This window comes from Tachypleus tridentatus, chromosome 13, assembly GCF_004210375.1.
Source record: "Tachypleus tridentatus isolate NWPU-2018 chromosome 13, ASM421037v1, whole genome shotgun sequence".
NCBI lineage: Eukaryota > Metazoa > Arthropoda > Merostomata > Xiphosura > Limulidae > Tachypleus > Tachypleus tridentatus.
In genome coordinates, this window is record NC_134837.1 from 24,918,246 (window position 1) to 24,939,212 (window position 20,967).

The 20,967-nt window shown below is 31.5% G+C and overlaps 1 protein-coding gene across 2 annotated transcripts in view; it reads left to right on the forward strand.

The window, feature by feature from the left end:
* Positions 1 to 20,967, forward strand: part of LOC143237508 (WD repeat-containing protein 18-like) — a 45,242-nt gene that overhangs the window by 16,657 nt on the left and 7,618 nt on the right. For both annotated transcript variants that reach the window (XM_076476852.1, XM_076476853.1), the window contains exons 5-9: positions 2,442 to 2,601; positions 3,358 to 3,501; positions 8,631 to 8,692; positions 16,558 to 16,682; positions 18,427 to 18,611. In XM_076476852.1, coding sequence (XP_076332967.1) covers positions 2,442 to 2,601; positions 3,358 to 3,501; positions 8,631 to 8,692; positions 16,558 to 16,682; positions 18,427 to 18,611 — 676 coding nt within the window. The remainder of the gene's footprint in view (positions 1 to 2,441; positions 2,602 to 3,357; positions 3,502 to 8,630; positions 8,693 to 16,557; positions 16,683 to 18,426; positions 18,612 to 20,967) is intronic.

Genomic DNA, 20,967 nt, shown 5'->3' on the forward strand with positions numbered 1-20,967 from the left:
TGAATGATTGAAAAAATAGATAGTGTAATTACCTTTCATATAAAACTCACTTTGTTCTTGTAGCAATTATAAAATATTTTAAACCATAATGCATTTTTTAACATTTTATGTCTCCCATATGACAGCTCTTTCTTGTTCTGTGCTGCTCTCTACATGCAATTTTTTCACTCACCACTAACTTTGAAACTTCCATTTACCACACAATCAATGTTGTTGGATACATCTTTGCATGTAAATTATGTAACAACCCTCCACCAATAGGAGTGTAACACTCTGCTGATGCAAGTTATTCCCTCTGTTTGCTTTTTCATAACAATCACTTCTTTGTTAGGTGAATAGTAAAGTTCAGACATTCTAAATTTAGATGCAGATTTACACATCACTTTCTTTCTTTTTTAAAGTAGTGCTTTCCAGTTTCTACAGTTCATTGTTAACTGTAGTTTATTATCAAGTTAACTTTCCTAGTTTTTCTTCTTTGATTTATACTCTTTTTTTTTTTTTTTCCATTGATTCTGAATATGACTTTCAAATATCATGTTCCAACTTCTGCTACCTTAATTCAACTTTGGTTGTTGTAGCACAGATGTTGAGTATAGCAGTTTTTACTGAAGATATCTTAGCTTTCATTCGTTGGGAGATTGAGTTTTACATTGGTCATCCCTCTTCTTCCAAGCCTGTCAAGGAGCTTCCACCCTCTGCAGTGTAAGTTTATGCTTCTCCTAAAGAACCAGTTAGGCCCTCTCAGTTTTCTTGTATATGATTTCTTGGGTATATTACCTTTTTTTGTGTATTCCCAATTTCATATCTTACTCTTTCCCTGTTACATGCCACCATATTGTCCAAGTACCTTATTTTTTTATTCTTCATGTGTCAGAGACCATTCTGATCATTTCCTGTCTTAATTGAGTGGAGGAGCCAGTATTCCTTTACCCCATGGGCTTCTCTTCACCTTACTAGTTACTCATTCCCATGCCATTTCATTTTCCTTGGGATCCCACTACTTGCCAGCATCCCTCTGAGGTGGTTCAGGTTCTACTTCCATAATATGCTTACAGCCTGTCAGTCTTTCTTGTCTTGCATTATACTTCAGGATTTTGGTACCCCCAAGATTGTGGTTGAATCTACACTTTCTGCTTTTTGTTGGATGGTCAAGACTTTTGCCACATTAGTGGGCTTTTACCCCACTACATGGATGACTGGCTTTTGTTATTAGTTCATAACTTGTAGCTCAGTGGTTTCCAAATTGTGTGTCACGAAATTTTGTAAATGTATGGCATCAAGTATGCCCTTTTACGACTATGTAAAATAATCAAGTTTCATTTAGGCTAATGTGGATTTATTACCTTAATACAGGGTGTCAAAGTAGAGTAAATGGCGGAATTCTTATACACGTGGTGACACTCGTTTGGCTTCAGTTTTTTGTTTTCATGAATCAGTTTCACGTAGCTCCTTCCAGCATTCCAGCAAATATTAAATATTTATGTTCATTGAAACAAGCTTGCATTTCATGTGGGCTGCATTTTCAAGGTGGAATGGTATTTCTATATACCTATCCAATATCTTGTCCATTTGAGGGCATGTTTCAATACCTCCCTCAGTCAAGCTCTAGTGTCTACATTTGACAAAACATTCAGTTCTTTATGCCATCTCCTATAACTTTCTGCATACAAGATTCTGTCACGTGTGGGGACTTGTGCTTATGCTTTCTCTTCAATGGATGTTGCACAATTAGTGGGATCTTGCTTGGGATCTCTCAGAATCTTCCATTACTCTCTGTCTTTACATCCTGGATGATATCCATTCATGGATGGTCAGAGGCAACACTAAGATGGAGTGCTGCTTTACTGTCTTCCTCTAGATTTGCACATCTTTACCAATGCTTCTCTCAGGAGGCTTATGGTTACCAGCAAGCAATATTTTCATATCAACATTTTGGAACTTTTGACAGAATGTCATGCTTTTGAGAATGTGTCCAACTCTTGTTGATGGAGTGTTGTCACATGATAATTTACGAGTGAAGACAGTAAACCACATTGAGCATGTAATTATATTGGAGTTTCAAGATAAGTAACAAGTAAAAAGATTTTTCATACAGAGGACAACACTGAATGAGAAAAACTTATGTAAGTTGTAGGGAAATTACCTATTATAAATATATTTTCAGTGAAGGAAAATTATAACTTTTGTATGAAAGAAAATTGTCATTGTCATTTTGCACAAAAGATGATCAGAATATTTCAGAAGTATAGGTACCTACCAAAACTCATCTGAGATTAATCTGTTGTATCTCTACTCAGGTACAGAGAGCTTCACTAAAGATAGATGTTCATACTCTTTAACTTGTACTTAAATACTGAAATATGTAGATGTGTAGGTAATGTGTTTGTTATGAAAAAAGTTTTGCTATTATCAATGTCATTTGGTGCTTTATTTGTTCTTAGGGTATTAATCAATGATGAAACTGTTATTGGTGGGGGACAAGGTCGAATAGAACCTCGTTATTTTTGGTCTAATCATGCTATGTCTGTTACTGATGTTCATGTTGGATGTGGAGGAATCCAAGCTCGAGTTGCAACCTGTTCATTGGACCAGACGTGTAAGGTATGTAACATGTGCATATGCATTATCTTTAAACTACGTGTAGTTCCAGGGTATTAATTATAATGATCTATTTATGTACAAGGTTCAAGCATATGAATAGTAAGTGATAATAATCCATTAAAATTATGGGAATTGTAGGTAAGTACATCCAGTGAAACATGATTAAATGAATTGAAACAAATAATTCATTTAGAAATAATGTTAAGAAATAGTTCTCGTTGTTTTATCTTTACCATTATCACACTCTTGCCAAATGAATACTGTTATGTATTTAATTTTCATTCCAAAGGTTATCTTGTTTTAAACACTGAGTTGCACAAAATGCATCTGTTTGCAGATGAGCAGCTACTTTTGCCAGTTAAGAAAGAACTTCCTCCCCTATACACTGGTAATCTATACGCTGTGTGTGTGTGTGTGTCTATCGTTATACTTAATGTTGTTTTATGTTGTGAGGGGGTGGGGTACTGAATTCATTGCATGCTGAATCTGTATAAAACCAACCAAGAGATATCTTTGTTAGTACTGATGCAATCCTTTTATAACACAAAAAGTTTTATGATCATAACATATTAGTAATTTTTCAGATGTTTATATCTTGCTTTTAGCCTTGTTTAATTCTTTGCCAACCTCTGTCCCTCTATAAATATTTAAAATACTTTTCCTGTTATTATTAAGTTATTAAAAAAAACTTGTTTCAAGAAAATGTGAATATTTTTTTTACTGTAATTCTAAGCACATTAATTAATTTTCACACAGCTATATGACCTTGCATCAGGAAACCTTCTGGTGTCTGTAGTAATGGATGCGTGTTTGACCTCTGTAACAATGGATCCTGCAGAATACCATATTTTTCTAGGCTCATCAGGAGGAAATGTCTATCAGTTGAATCTGTACAAATCTGTAAGTTTCTTTTTATATTTGAAAAACTGATTGAACATTTTCTGTTATTAACCTTGAATCTTATATGCAGTATGAAAGGTCTTATCCCTTTGGTGCCCAGTAGGGTGTATCTGATGCTCAAGTGCAGAATGAATTGAAGAATTTAAAAAAATATATCTGAATTTTCACTCATGCCATACAAGAGATGTTAAAACTTGGATTATCAAAACACTAAAATCTAGAGCAACAAGTATGTGCTCCTCATTTTACTTAGATGAAGAACTCAAACATTTTCAGAAATAGTGGTTATCCAAATAAAGTGATTCAGTGTGTGTTACATGGTTCATCTCTTGACTACTAATGGACCACATCCTGAAAATCACAATGAAAAGAAAAAGGCACTTCTTTCCACATACCAGGCCTAGGACAAAAACTTCATAGAATAATTAATAAACTTAATATTACTGTAGTTTTCTTAAGTTCTATGCTATGCATTCTATGTAAAGAATGTGATTTATAGCTCTAGCCCCAAGCAAAATAAACAATACATTGGGGAAATGCAAAGCCCATTACAAGTAATGTTCAGAAAACACCAAAGAAATATTATCCTTTTGTGCAGGGTACCTTTTACTATATGTGACAGAAGGTATTACTGTCTTACATTCAATATTTTATTAAACTTCATTTTGTTTGAGTTATACCAATTAATATAGCATAAAATTGTAGCTAATAATCTATATTTTAATAGTATACAAGTTTTAAGTTTTAAATTCCAAAAGGTAATACTAAAATCTTGAATTTCCTTTTGTGTGAAGCATATGACATATTTTATCTTGTCATCTTGTCTTCTCTCTTATTTACCACCCCTTCAAAAAAGTGTGAAATTAAATGTAAATCACTTACAGTAGAACCATTATTGCTCAGACAAACCTTAATTTTTTTGCCTTTAATTTTGTTTGGTTAGAGAACTATTGAATATAAAATCAGATCCCTTCTGCCACACCCACCTGTTACATCCTGCCTTTCATCTTGTTATTGAGCACTTATTATCATTAGTGTAAGTTAATGTTGACTACATTTATGGATAACACCACATCCTCATTAAATCTTCTATAACACAATATACATACAATGTGGAGGGAGAATACACAAATGTCTTGTACACCTCAGAGAATGATTACCACTCTGTTGAGGAATATGATGAAAAGAAATGGCCACCACTACTGTAATAATACATAAATTCGGCAGAAGTTGCTACTTTAACAGCCATCATAAGGTTGGTATAAAGAGTCATTTTGTTGAGTTAAACCTTTTACTTTGACCTGTGACCTTTCAACTTTGTTTTGTCAGACACTTATGCAACCAATGACTTTCAGTTAATTAATCACATGAAACAGTGTGGAAGAACATTAAGAGCTTGGTGTTGTAAGCAGGTAACAGAAGGTGTCCCAACAGCCACCAATTGTCCCAGTACCTCCTCTTACAAAGTCACCCTGACCATTGCACAGTATATACCATGTTTTGAGTGGATACATATTGAGTTCTTAAAGCTTATACAAAACATTTGGTGAGGTGATAATGAATAATGTAATAGTATGTTATAAATAAATTGTATGAAAATTAGTTTTGTTTTGTTTATCATAAAATCAACCCACACACATTTTGAGATCATAACCTATACATAGGATGAGTGCCTGATCTTATTTAATCATTTTATGATGGGTCACAGGTCAAAGGCCACCTCATCTCACTTGTTGACTTGCATTGAAAAATTTATTGATCTATTATTTAATGAACTTGTGTTAATCTACAATTTGATTTCAAACTTATAATTCATTGATAATATCATACATTAGTAAATTTTTAAATTTAAAAGTAAATATTAAAATAACACATCCAAATGATGATTTTAGTGAGTCCCATGGTATGTTGAATGTAGCACTGTTTAAAAATAGATGATTGTGATGTCAAAATACTAAATCTGTAGTTCTGTACTAATATTATTAAGCTAGAATATAAAATTAGAACATCATATCTTTTTATTTTGCTGAGACATGGTTTATATATTCAGTCGAACATGGTGGAGCTGTTAACCTTTTTCCATTTTTGGAAATGGCCCCTTATGTATACTTACTTCACTATATGACAGGTGAATAACCAGTCAACAACTTAGCATGCCCTCAGAGGTTTTTCCTGCCATTAATCTCTGAAAATCCAAAAATGTTCTTTTTATCAAGATTTCAATGAGTTAAACATAGTCTTTAGTCTGCTTGAAGTTTCATGTTTTTTAAAATCTAAATGCATCTTAGTTACTAAGCTTAATAAATTATTATTGAAATTCTAGGGTAACAGTGTAGTTATTTATGATGTTTTTGGTTATTCAATAGTGTATATATATATATATATATATATATATATATAAAAACCTAAAAAAAATTTTTTCATATCCTGCATGTGTGAAATTTTAAAAGGCTTAGCAACCTACATCCAGCAGCAATCAAATACAACAGTTGTAGCAAAAAGAGAATTGTTTTACTTATTGTTCTATATCTTAAGAAAAATAAGTTTAATTTTTTTTCTAAATAGTAATAATCTATTTACATGTATAGTAATTGAAATGTGACTAGTGGCCTAGTATTTTGTAATATAAAATGCAACCAAGACAAAAAAGACTAAAGGTCAGTTTTATATTACTGGATGTGTGACCTAAGTGCACATGCACCTTGTCAATGCAAGTTATGTAATGTTAGCTGGGTATGACTGGAAGATAACTGGAAGAAAAATTAAATAATATATGTAAATATATAGTGTTGTGAAACTTGCTACTTAGACTGAACATTTGTAATAATTATGTAATATGTAGTCATTCCAGCATGAAAAAAGCATAATATATATTTATTTTCTAATTTTTAATGATGTTTTACAACATTGGTCAAGTGACAGAACTCACATAGTAAGAGTATATAAAATGAAATATAAAATCATACTAAAAACAAATGTTTGGAATGTGTTTAAGAGGCCTTGGAGTTTACACAAATAATATTCATGATATTGGGGATGAAGAATAGGTTTTTAATAACATGAAATCACTTTGCACTCAGACTAGTAATGAAAGAGACTTTATTTTCACAAACAAATCTTTAGTAAAAATGTTTCGTTAAAAATTTTGATTTATTATATACAAAAAAGTGTATTAAATTTTGTGAAGATACACGTGCTGTATCAAAAGTTACAGTAGAAATGCTTAATGTGTGCAAATGTGTAGAGGAACATGGATATATTATACTGAGCTTGTGAAAGGCTTAAAGATAAAAGTTAAAATCCATGGTGCATATAAACCTTTGAAAAAAAAAGTTTGAGGCTTTCCTAATTTGAAAATGCAGATAATTCTTATTTGTACATGCACCTTTTAAATGTTATTAGTGCACATGAATAATAAAATAGTGAAAATCTGATAAAAAAAAAACACTTGAATGAAATGTATTGTTCAACCAAACATCAAATAAATGGTACTTTCACTAATCAGCCTGAATGTGGTGTAGATAATGTTTTGAAATATTTTGAGTGAAATAGGAAAAAGCGTTTCATAAATTAAAGGTTGTAATTCCTTTTACAAAACTGAATTTTAAAGGTTTTTTGTTGGCTTCTGAACAATTATTACAGGTTTCTAAACAAAGTATGGTTTGACAGTAATAGTAATAAAGTATTTGATGGCATTAGAATGCAGATAAATGGAACAACTTTATCATTTGATGATTATAGCTTAAGTTTGAATTGCATAGCCTTAATAATGAAGAGCTAACAGTAATAGTAAATTTAGGTGTATATTATAAAATAATTATATTAAAACCAGTTAAGTTTTGCTGTAATTATTTTAAAGAAAGCAGATGTTTTGAAAGCCTTCCACCTGCTGTTTTAGGTCAAGATGAAAGTAGAAGTCTTAAAATGCTATCTGCTACACTGGTGTTTCTACAACAGGCAGTTGCCTTCTGTTCAAATAAATTTTATCACAAATACTCTGTCTAAACACTACATCAAGAAATAGACTGCATATCTGTTAAAGATTAGTAACAATAATACAAAGTTTTTATGAAATTGGAAAAAGATCTTAATAAAGTGGGAAAAAATTACAAAAGCATATAATTGTTAAAAAAAGATTTGATAACTTGGGAGTAATATTTAAATGTTCACTATTAGGTAACTGTAAATATATTTTATATGGTGTTCTTAAAGTATGTAAAGATTTGGTGTAGATATCCACTAGCAAAACCAGTTCCATCACAATGATCAATTGTTAATTATTCTACAGGTCATCATATTAAAATTAAATAGTCATTGCTTGATACCTGTTCATTTTAAAGAAGTGTGTATACGTAGTACATGTTTTACTGGAGAAAAACATTGTAGATGCAGAAAAAACATCCTGTAAATTGTTTATTTTATTATGTTAGTTATCTTTTCCATATAATACTATATTTACAACACAGATTTGATCTCCAGCTACGTGAATATTGTTTATGTTGCTGCAATTGGTCCTACAGCTTTTTTCTGATATTTCATTTAAATCAGTACCTTATCAATGGTTTGTTAATGGCCACCTGCAAAGGAATATGACAATGCATACTAAATTCATCAGGTATATATTACAATAAATATAGAAAAATATATATATTGTTTTATACAGTTTCAAGTGTAAGAGTTCAATGGAAAATCTTAAGTCTTAAGAAAAATCCGGTTTCTATTTATATTACAAATATTAAATAACAATTAAAGTTTTTGATTGAATGACATATTTGAAGATAATTTCAAAGAATTTTTGTTTACAAACATTTTTAATGAGCTTATATTTTACTCTTTACCAATTTTCCAACTTCATTAAAAATGTTACATATGTATATTAAGTGAGTAGATTTTGGTATGTTATGGTAATAAGCCTGATGATGTAGGGGTTGTACTGAAACAATAAATACTTATTCAAGTTCAGTTTAGTCATTAGTGATTGACACAAATTTTAATTTTTAGTTTCTTAGTTTGTAAATGAGTATTGTAGAAATGTTTGGTTGCACTTCAGAGGAAGCTCTGAGTTTATATAATTGTTATTAAATTTGAAATATTAAGTATCGTAATGAACTTGTTTATTTTGTTCATAGGTAGAAAGAGATCAATATCACAGCACTAAAGCTAAGGAGAGTCTGGCCTTCATTGGACACAGGTACAAGAAAACTGTTTATTTAACACTCTCACTAAGTGCAGGTCATAGTTCACATGTTGTGGCCTTTTAAAGAGCTACATTCAAAATTTAATTAAACTGATTTGGTATCATGATATACAAATAAACTTGGTAGTAATAAATCAAATTTTAATATTATGAAAGATTTAAGATCTTAGTTTTATAAGGAAATATTTTGAAAAATCCTTAATACCACCCAAGTATGAAAATTGACAATCTGATCTGTAAGTATCCCCTCTTCTTTAAGTTGTTTAATCCCTTCATGAAGTACAGAATTTAATGTAAAGTACACATTATAATATCTTTATTAATTTATAGATTTTAATCTTATTTGGTAACAGAGCAATAAAATAGAAAATCATACCCAAATTGTCATGTCCACTTGTCACATCCTAACTTATACAAATTGTTCTGACATTTAATACTATATCATTTTTAACCAATAGAAAGGCAAAGTTTTTTAATCTGTCGAATCACGTATTGTGTTACGTTGGTTTTTGTACTGAGAACTGGCTTCCAGTTCTTACTTTATTCCCACAAGGAAACCAATTGACGAGCTTAGATGGATTTTTAATACTCTCATAACATAGCTATAAAACCAGAAAAAAATATGGTAGTTATCAGTAATTGTCTGTTTTTAACATGTTGTTATTCTGTGTTTGTAGATGCATTATTTAATTAAATAAGATATCATTTAATGTACTAGTGCCATTAGTATAACAAAGTAGTGTTAAGTTTTGTGAACAGCAAAGAAAATAAGATCCAAGTAAGTATTATATTTCATGTTTTAAATGTGTATTATTTATTCATTATTATTAAAGTAACTAAGATTTCAAAACTAGGATTTTATTACGTTAGATAAGGTAAGATAAATAATCATGTGCATTACATAATTTTACTTAACATTTTTTCTACTAGCAACAGCACACTGCTTGGATGGGTTTAGAGATTTATTGACTATTACACCAAGATCCATGTCTTTCATGACACTAAGGCTATTGTCATGTACATTATACTTATAATTCAAATTATAATAACCCACATACATTACCTTACATTCACAATAATTAAAACCCATTTACCATTTGTCTGCCCAACTCAATAAAAGATCTAAATCCATTTATAAAGCAGCAACATCCTCTTCGGAGCTAGCAACACCAAAGGCCTTAATATCATTGGGAAATTTAAGTAATTTATTGACTATTCCTGTACATACATTATTGATGTAAATCAAAAAGAGCTAAGGTCCTATGACTGAATCATGAGGCAACATTAATCCAGTTTGATTAAACTCCATTTATAACAACTTTCTACTTTTTCATAATTAGCAACTCTTCTATCCAGTTTGCTAACTTATCTCCTCTGCATATAGGGATAATTCTTTTTACCAGCCTTTTATGTAGCACATTGTCAAATGCTTTCTGAAAATCAAGATACAACAAATCCCCATCTTTACCCTTGTGTACATAACCAGTAACCTTTGCAAAGAATATTAGAAAGTTTGTAAGGCAAGAATTATTCCTTAGTAAAATTATCTTGACTATCCCATAAAATTCTAAACTCAATTAAATGATTTTGCAAAGTATCATTTATCAGACTTTCAAAAACTTTTCCCACAATTGATGTAGGATTGATAGGTCTGTTATTACTGGGATAGTTTATCACTTCCCTTCAAACCTCTGGCACCAGTATTCAAGGACCCACAAAAGATAAGTGGCAGGAGACTCGCATATCCAATCTTTAATGTACTTCAACATTCTTGGGAAAATATTACTTGGCCCAGAAGTTTTGTAATTTTTTTAATATTCACAATGTTTTTTTTTTTTTTTTAAGTTACAAATCAGTCAATCATGTTCAATTTTGTTTCAATCTGTCGTCAACTGTTCAAGATGTAGAATGCTACTTAAATCGTCTACAGTAAAAACTGTAGAAAAAGTAAGATTTAATGACCCATCTGTCTTATAATCATCATATACTGGCCTTCATTTATCATTGTTCAAGGGTCCTACCCTCATTCTAACATTTTGTTTACCCTTAATATTTTTATTGTTACTTTTTAAATTTTCAACCAACCCTTTCTCATAAATTTTTATGTTCTAATTTTCTGTTTCCCAAACTTTCTTGCTCCCTGCCAAAATCAGGGGTTTGATTCTCATTGGTAAGCTCAGAAAATAGCCCGATGTGGCTTTGCTATAAGAAAACACACATACAAACTTTCTTGATATTCTGGTCTTCCTAATCTCCTATCATACTAATCAATTTAAATTTCTTAAGTTTATGATACTTTACTTAAATTTTTAAATGCTCAAAAATTAATCTTTAAACATTTTCCACATCAATGACTCCAAGTAATGCAGCTGTCCTATTCACAACAGGTAATTTTTGTCACACCCCTTCAAAATTTGCTTTTTTGAAATTTGTAATCAAAATATTATTCTTTACCTTCATTGTAAAGTTTCTCACTAATTTCATCAGTATTATTTGATGATCTGTAACAAATTCCCACTAAAAGCCTTTATTTTTCTTTCTATCCACTAATAAAAATTCCAAGTGGATTTAATCCCTTTGGTGTTATATTTAATATCCTCAACTTCAACAGGATGTAACTTACATTTTACTTGTAAAGTCAATCATCCTTAATACTCTATCCCTGTAAACCTGTATTTTAAAGAAACTTCTATCATCAAAATCATCTGTGTTTAACCATGTTTAAGTTCTTTCCATTACTTCAAAATTCTCTTTTCCTACTAATGCTCTAAAGTCATCTGTTTTATTTCTTATACTTCTAGCATTACTATAGTAACAATTAAGCCTACTCTTATAACTACTTTTATATTTATTTCCTGTGATAAACTTTTCACTGCTTTTGTGTTATTGGATATGTAACATGAATACACATGCACCATGCCTTACTCAATCAAACATTTGAAATGTGTTTAGGAAGTCTTTAGAGATAATGAAAATATTATTTGACAAAAAATAGTGTTTTCAGTGATAACATGAAATCACTTTGCACTCGGATTAGTAACAAAACAGACAGTATATATTCACAAACAAATCTTTAGTAAAAATATTTCATTAAAAAATCTGACTTTTTTATGTACAAAAACTTGTCATCTTTACTGAAAGTATACTAATATTTGTGAAAATACACATGCTGTATAAAAGTTATAACGCAAATACATAACGTGTGCAGATGTGTACACCAACTTGTGTATTATACCAAGTCCATTGTGAAATGGTTAAACATGGTTAAAATGGAAGTAGCAAAATAAATTTCAAGTCAAAACAGATGTAAACAGCAATAAGATTTGAGCTATTTATGATAAACAAATATAGTTTCATATCACAACTTAAGTTATTGCAGAAAGAAAAAAGGGTAATGTAGTTTTATTTCATATTTCTATGGTAATAAACAATATTAAAGATTACATTAAAGCTAAGCACTTTTAATTTTTTTATTAAAAAAATCAAAATTATTTCATTCAAATTTTCAAAGCTGTGAATTCATACAGTTATAACCTATAATATAATTATTTAATCTGTAGAAAGTAATTCTGAAGTTTCCTTTTCACCCAGTAGTTCTTCATAAACATTGTTATAAAACAAGCCATGCAACATTTGTGTGGAATTGATCTACCAGATTTCATAGAATTAGGAATGCATTATATGCAATGTTTCATCAAGAGTATAATTACCTGGAACATGTGTATAATGTTAAAATAACAACGCACAACATTAAAATAGGTACACAATTAAACATTTTATGACTGCCGAATGTTGACTCTACTTATTTTTATGTTGCAATGTCATCTTCAGAAGGAAGTTGTAAGACATAATCATATCGTTTTTGTTAAATGTCATGTGATTTTTGTATAGGTGTGTAATTCCGGTGTGAACATTTTGGAGAAGTTCACTCCATATATTGGATAAACATTTGCTGACCTTCATCTCTATTTAATAATACATGATTTTTTTTTCAGTAATTATTTCCAAGGATTCTCAAATATTATTAACTATAGTACGATTTGATTGAGCTAATATCACAATACTTTCACACAATATTGCCACTTGGTGTAGATTCCTGTATATGGTGAGGGGATCTCCCAAAGAAGGTTCTGTTCGTTCAATTTATCTCCTCCAGGTCTAAATATCCACCTGGCGACTCGTGGAAGGGAGGAGAGGATTCTGGTGCTTGAGGGGTCCAACTGGAACACACCACTTTGGCCTTGAATTCCTGTAGATGGGCGGCCTCCTCATGGTCAGTCAGCTGGTCCGCTTGGGTTGTGGTTGCCAACCAAGTAGTAGTGTAGGATGTTCTCAATGGGAGTTGTGGACATTGTCTTTGGATGTAGTGCTCACAAATACCTGGCATTGCTGCAGCGTCCTTGTTTAGCATTATAGTGCGTCCCCTTTTGGGGCTCCATGGTGGGTAGGATTGGAGGGTGCTGAAACATTCCTTTTTATTATGGATTCCCCAAATAAATAAAATAGTATAAAACAGACCCTAGGTAAATGACCACGTCTTGAAGATTCTGAACAGCAATTTTCAACTTCTTCAATACCTGTACCTCATTTTTTGATATTACATTCTTTATCAGACAAATATTGATAGCAAATGTCTCCCTTTTTATCCAGAAGGGGATAATAGAGAGGCTTTCTGGCTCTCCTAAGTCAGTGAAAAAGCTATGTTCTGGGGACATGTTGGTGAAAATATCCACTCCTAAACACACTGAACTCCTCTTGCATTTGAAGACCATTGGGGATATACCCATTGAGTTTACTTCCCATGTTACTTTGAGTTTGTTATGAGGATTTATCGTTGAGAGGAATTTGAAAAACATTCCCCGAGTCAGAGATCCTTGCTGTTTTCTCCACCCAAGGAGTTTTTGCAGTGAGGCGTATCTCCATTCGCAAAAATGGAATTATAATGTTGATCAATGTCCTAATTTTGACATTTACATCACCACGTACACCTGTTACCATTAGGGCAGGTTATCTAAATTGCAAAGTATGGCATAATTCCTTGACATGTGCTCATTGTGGTAGCAATGACCATGATGCCTACAAGTGTGAAATACACCCTTGTTATGTTAGTTGCAGTGGCTCTCACCTATCTTACTTTTTCATGCCTCAGGTGAGTGGAAGGAAAATAGGTACAGCATTTGAAAATGGTTCACAACATTTCTTAGCTTGAAAGTTACTGTCCACTACTTCATCTTGAATATATGCTGCTGCACTCTGTTCCACTGCTACGGTGGGAGTGCAGACAGATCTCTCTGCATCTCATATGAAAATTTTTTTTGTCCTTCATGGTTAAGAAAGTTAATGAGTCAAGATCAACACCCATCTCTGTCCTTACCATTCTTTCCAGCTGATCCCCAGATCCACTTTCTTTGGTTTTGGGTTCAGGAGTTTCCTGGGGTCCATCTTCTTCAGTTCCAAGATATAAAACCTGAATCCCTGGAATCTTCTAATGACAGAGACCTGCCCACTTGATCCATGTCAGGATTCATGGAGATCAATAGATCTTCTTCTAATAAAGAGATTAAAGACTAGAGATGTGATCGAAAACAGAAGGGCTCTCTGCCCAATTCTCCTCCACGTAAATAAAAATGGCCTCATTGATATAGTGGGAACTGTCAAGGTTTCCATTTTAATATAGATAATATCAAGGTCCATGGTACCTGAGGTAAAGTTGTTGGAGCTTATCTTTGACAGTAAACTGAACTTTATACAATGCATCATGCAACTACAAGGGCACTAAACATCCTCCATGTCCCCTCTTACATCACATGGGGAGCAGTTTGATGTTCTATGCTAAAGATCTGTTGTGCCCTCATTTGATGAAAACTAGACAATGGGTCTTTGGTCAATGGCTCTGCGAGGACCTTTGTCTTGAAGATGTTGTACCTTGTTCACAATCAGGGGCTTTGGTTTTGCACAGGGGCCTTCCTCACTTCTCCAGTCCAGAGTTCGTACACTGAGTCTCATGAATCTCCTCTACACCTCTGCCATTTCCAGCTGTCTTTACTCATGCTTTAAAACTTCGATCCTTACTACAGCATCCAACCTGGGATTGTGTTTTCCTTCCTCAGAGGATATTTCTTTTTCAGAATAGATGGTCTGCCATTGTTCCTTTGGGCCTTTGTATCCAGTCACAGTTGTAACATTAAAATGTTCAACAACTCTTAAAATAAAAGATTTGTTTTATCTCGTTTAGCTAAGTTCATTTATTCTTGACTGATTTTATGCTACAAAATATTTTGTTTTAGAAGGTTTTTATTGTTACAGCTATTAACTGAAATATCAGGATTCATTATTAACTAGCACCCTTTGAATTCCATGTATGTGAATGAATATTTGTAAGTTGTGTTAAATGTTATTGTTTTATAAATCTAAACTTATGTGGAAAGACTTCATTGTTCAAACATACCTTAGATGCAGTTTTCTTGAATTTTATAACATCCAAGGTGATACACACTTCACACATTATCTACAATATGCAGGTTAAATCATATTTCAGTTGTTGCAAATTTCATAAATTATAATAATTCATGTCTTGTTTATTACACATCTTCAAAATTCCACAAACATACTTTTTGCGACTTAGTAAAGCATGATTTTTGATGTGGAGGCATAAAGACAGAAAAGTTTTTGAAAATGTTTCTAGATTACCTTGTAAATTCATTTTTTACTTATACATCTAGGAGAAACAAGCTAATGTTTTTCAATTTCATTAGTAAATTGTATAGTGGTTCTGTACTATTCAAATATCATACAAACTCAGTTAATGTTTCATTATCATATCCCCACACATAGATATTATTTTGTATATCTTATATGGTTTACAATTTGCATCATTTATGGCTTTAGTTTCAAATACATCTACATACAAATTACACAACAACTGTGAAAATGGTGATCCCATAGTTAACCTTTCATTTTGTTTATATTATTATTTACTTGAAATAATGGATTTTTCACACATACTTTTGTGACGTTACGTATACAGTTTGTGTAAAAATCAGGTTTCAATAAAACTGAATGTGAGTATGGAAATATTTGTATCGAACAGATTAAACATAATTTAAAATCTCATTTAATGGAGCACAAAGAATACTTGAAAAAAAATTTAAAATTCAGTCCTAGCATAATGTATACATAAAACATAATATATGATATTGCTGGAAAATATTCTAATAGCTCAACTAAAAGGTATTTGAGCTTATAATATTTGAGAATCCTTGGAAATAATTAAATGTTGAAAAAAAATCATGAATTGTTAAACTGGGATGAAGATCTGGCAAATATTTATGCAAAAATGTGGAGTGATCTTCTCGAAAATGTTCATGTGGGAATTATAAACCTGTACATAGATCATATTACCTAGTTAATCAAAAAGAAAAGTATGAATAAGATGTGATTGTCTTAAGTTCACTCTTGAAGATAATGTTGTAACATTAAAACACATAGAGTCAACATTTTAGTGGTCATATATTGACCTTAATTAAAATGTTTTTAATTGTATTCCTGTTTAATGAAACAATATTTTATTGTTTCATCAAAGTCCTTCTACATTAAATATTACTGCTAACTGTCTCGGAAGTTTCAGAATCAACACTGTCATGTTGTTAAGGATGACCTTTAGCTTGTTTACTAAGATACAGAATTTTTGTATAAATATTTATTGTTGATCAACAAGTGTAATGGTCAATTCATAGTGTATTTAACATTTTTGCTCAGTTATTAAATAAGGAAAAGGAAATATTATTGCATTTTGATCATACATGCACCATACTAGTTAATCATGTTTGAACTGTAATGCTGCTATACTTTTATTTCAGTAAAGAGGTATCATGTTTAGATGTTTCTTCTGATGGATTAACATTGCTCTCTGGATCACGTGACCAAAATGTAATTTTGTGGCACATTCCAAGCAGGCAGTGCATTCGAAAACTTCTACATAAAGGTTAGAATTTGTTTTATCTCGTTTAGCTAAGTTCATTTATTCTTGACTGATTTTTTGCTACAAAATATTTTGTTTTAGAAGGTTTTTATTGTTACAGCTATTAACAGAAATATCAGGATTTGTTATTAACTAGCACCCTTTGAATTCCATGTATGTGAATGAATATTTGTAAGTTGTGTTAAATGTTATTGTTTTATAAATCTAAACTTATGTGGAAAGACTTCATTGTTCATACATACCTTAGATGCAGTTTTCTTGAATTTTATAACATCCAAGGTGATTCACACATTCACAAAGCTTTTTTCCCTCCTTGCATGTGACTTACTTGCGTGTCATCAACCTTCATGCAGCTCCCATTTAAACTTGCAAGATTTCTTATGACATAATTACACAGAAAAGTGCATGTATTTACTTTGTCAATTTAACGATACGCGCTTTGTTTTTGGATGTACATGAGACTTGTGAGGTGCTGTATGTTTTCACATGACATCTCCTCAGTAAACTAATTAATGAATAGTATCTTTATAATAATTACCCAGAAAAATGTTCTGGAATGTCTCTTTTAAAGTTTTAATCTTGGCCCCATCGGATCTTTCATTTCTTGACAAGGTTATATCTGGTGTTTATCTCGATGACAATCATTCCCAGTCATCCAAATATTCTAGGGTATTTAGCACCAAACTGTGTGGACATAGGTTTCATACACTGAACCAATTAGTTCATACACTCCTTGCAACAACTTGCTTAAAATGCTCAAGGAGTTGGTCCAAACCCTTCTTTACTATCCCTTTATGCACTGGAGAATTCACCATAACTAAATTACAGGGCAGACAATTACTTATTACCATCTTCTATATTCCATTCTAGCTAAGATCTGTTGCCATTCTGAAAAGATCTTCATTCTCTTTCTTCAGAATGCTGTTTTGTTAGTATCAACTTCTGCATAACTGGCTGCAGAAGGTGGAAAAGTAATTTTAGATGTGTAACATTATGATCATTGTACCAATATCTGCTTATGAAGTTTTTAATGTTTTTATTTCTTTCATCTGTAGAGCTTGTGTTAACATATTCTATTAATACAAATTGCTCTCTCTATATTAAAGTACATATTACACTTCATACAGTATAGTTTGTGGTTTGTGCTCTACTTTTATTTGTACTTTCCTTGTAGGGGACATTTACTTTTGGAATGTCTGAATAGGTGTGTGTGTGTGTGTACAAGATATGGCTGTTTCAGTAATTTTCAAATTAGAGCATGTTTTGCAGGTTGTCTGGTACCAACCCAATGACTCCATAATTAAGTCTGCAGGCTTAGGGACTCTGAAAATAAGGTTTCAATACCTGTAGTTGGCAGAACACAGATAGTCCATTGTATAGCTTAGAGCTTAACAACAACCAGATGAAACAAAAAACGTGGTTGGTTTTATGAAAATTGTAAATGAGATATTTTGCTTATGGTTTGAATATTTTGTTTCAAATATCACAAAGTTTGAAATTAATATTGAGGAACTAAAGATATTTTTATTGACATCTAAATATGGAATACACCTATAAAATTAACTGGGATTGCTTGTACTTTTTCATTGTTTATTAGATTGTATATTGTATAATCAGAAAATGCAGAATATATCTGCAGGAGTATTATTAATAGTATATATACAGTTAAAAAAGCATAGTTTGTACTTTTTTATTTATAACTCTGTTTAATTACACATTTCATATTTAATCATTTTCTGTCTGCTAGGGGCTATAACAAATGCCTTTTTTTCCCCAACTCCATATGCATTGTTTCAAGAGGACATCATAAGAAAGCTGACTCCTGTTCAAACTTTTAAGAAACATCTGTTATCAGAAGAAGATCATGAAAATGAAGAAGAGAGTGGAAGAAATAGAGTGCACATTAACCTTTATCATCATCCTGTGCTGCAGGTTTGTAAACATTATAGGGAATGACAGAATGTGTTCAGGTTAACTGTTATAAATTATTGAATTAGCGTGAGGTACATTTTCCTGTTCACAATACTACAGTACTGTGCCACTGGTAGCATATCTGTGATTATGAGTTAGTTATGTGTTCTAAAATGCAGTTTTCTCTATGTAAAATGTTTGTCAGGTAGTTCTTCAAAATGCCAAAATTTAACTTAATAATTAAGTCTGTGGTATTGAAGAACACTGATTTCCTACAGATAGTTATAAGAAACTGCTACGCAACAATGAAGAGGATAAAAATAATCTTAAAAATATATATATTTATTTAATCCAGGAAATGTGTATAGGTGCTAGTAACATCTTAACCCATTTGCAATGGGTCATGGGTCAAAGGTCTTCTCATGATGTTTTTTGACTTGAATTCAAATTTATTGAACTATTATGTTATGAATTTGTGTTAATAAGTGTGTAATCAAATTGTATTTTGTAATGCAAATGTTAATATTATATATGAGGTGATTTTGTTATTTAAAAGTAAATATTAAAAGAACACCTAAATAGCAGTTTTTGAGTTGTTGAGTATGTGAATGCAGCACTGGTTCAAATTAGATCTTTGTGATGTCGAAGTACTAAGTTCATAGTTTCATGTGAATTGCAAACTCATCAGTAATAATAAGATAGAATATAAATTAAAAATCTCATAACTTTTTATTTTGCTGAGATGTGGCTTGTGTACTGAATCAAACACAGTGGCCCAATTTATTTATTTTCTATTTTTAGAAACGGTCTCTTGTATACATTTATTTCAATATATGGCATGTGAATAACCAGGCAACAACTTAGAATGTGCAAAGAATGGTTTTCTCAGCCATTTTAACCTGTGAAAAGGCTACCATGTTATTTCTAATTAAGGTTTGAAAAAGGTAGGATGTGTGTTTAATCTCCTAAAAGTTTCGTGTATTTTTAGATCTAAATGCAGTTAAGTTACTGAGCTTGGTAAATTATTATGAATTGTATGTTAATTTCCTTCATATACATTGATAGTAAAGGTATTTAATTAAATTTTGAATGTAACACAATGACTTGCACAGAAAAGTGTTTAAGCGGGTACCCATGATTAAAAGGTTAATAGGAAAGTTATCAGATAACTAATGTGAATTACTGTATATGTAATGTATTGCACTAGTTCACTTTGCATAACTAAAATCATTCAAAACATGTGCAAAAGTATTTTAATTCATTTTGAAAATGAATGATTACCAACAATTTTCTATAAAAAGAAGTACAGTAATTTTGGTTGAGAAACTTCAGGTGCTGCTGGACATTTTAAGTGTTTGTGTGCAGTACATAGCGTGCATTCAGATTGTAAATAGGCTTGTTCAAGTCAAGCCTTGCCTTTTTCATTTTTAGGTATTAGGAATAGAAAATATTTATAGCTTGGTTAATTTTGATTAATGATTAGAAACAGTGTACACAAAATATACATTAAGATTTCAAGGATTTCACTTCAGTTGTTTGTCTTCTGTTCTATACTACACAACAGATGTCATTTAACCATAGGTCCATGTTTAGGTTGTGTTAGGATGTTGCTCAGTTACACATTGTCTTCTCCTGTACAAATAATTGATGTCTTCATTCTGTTTTAACAAAGGATTTTTTTGTAATAATTCTCCAAGCAATAATTTTTGCTTATTTTTGAGTTATTTTTCAAAGGCATTCATAGGGTAGAAATACATTTGTGTCTGTAGCATAAAACTGTCGAAGTTTAGGAGCTATGTATGCCTACGTTAGCAGTCGCATTCAACTAAAATGGTAATGGGTAATCAAATGAAAGGGGGGAAAAAAAGTGGAATTGGACTCTAACTCATGAAATTCGAAGAAATTAAGCTTGATCAAGTGACTGACCAACCAACACTTGGCTTTTATGATTGTGATGCCTTTTATAATTTGTCATGATAATGGGATTTAAATGACAATAAAAAAGATTGTAATTTAAAAAGGAACTTAAATATATTGAAACCTTTTATAGTTAGACTAAACAGTGAGATATACTAGTGCCTTGATTATCCACTGTTTCTGTTACCTGATTTTTTTCTTTCCCCAGACCAGTGCAGATAATCGAGGCATCAGTGTGTATTTATTTACTTTCCCGATAATGAGTGCATGCTAATGATCATGTGATATCAACAACCACTTGAACTAACTGCCATTTATCCTGTTTGAGTCTAAACATACGCAAAGATTGGTTGAATTGACAGAAAGAAGGAAAACAAAATTACACAAAATTAGTAACATGTTGTGCAACCACGGCACTTCATGTCTGATAAACACTGAAATCTGAGAAACAAAGTTCAGT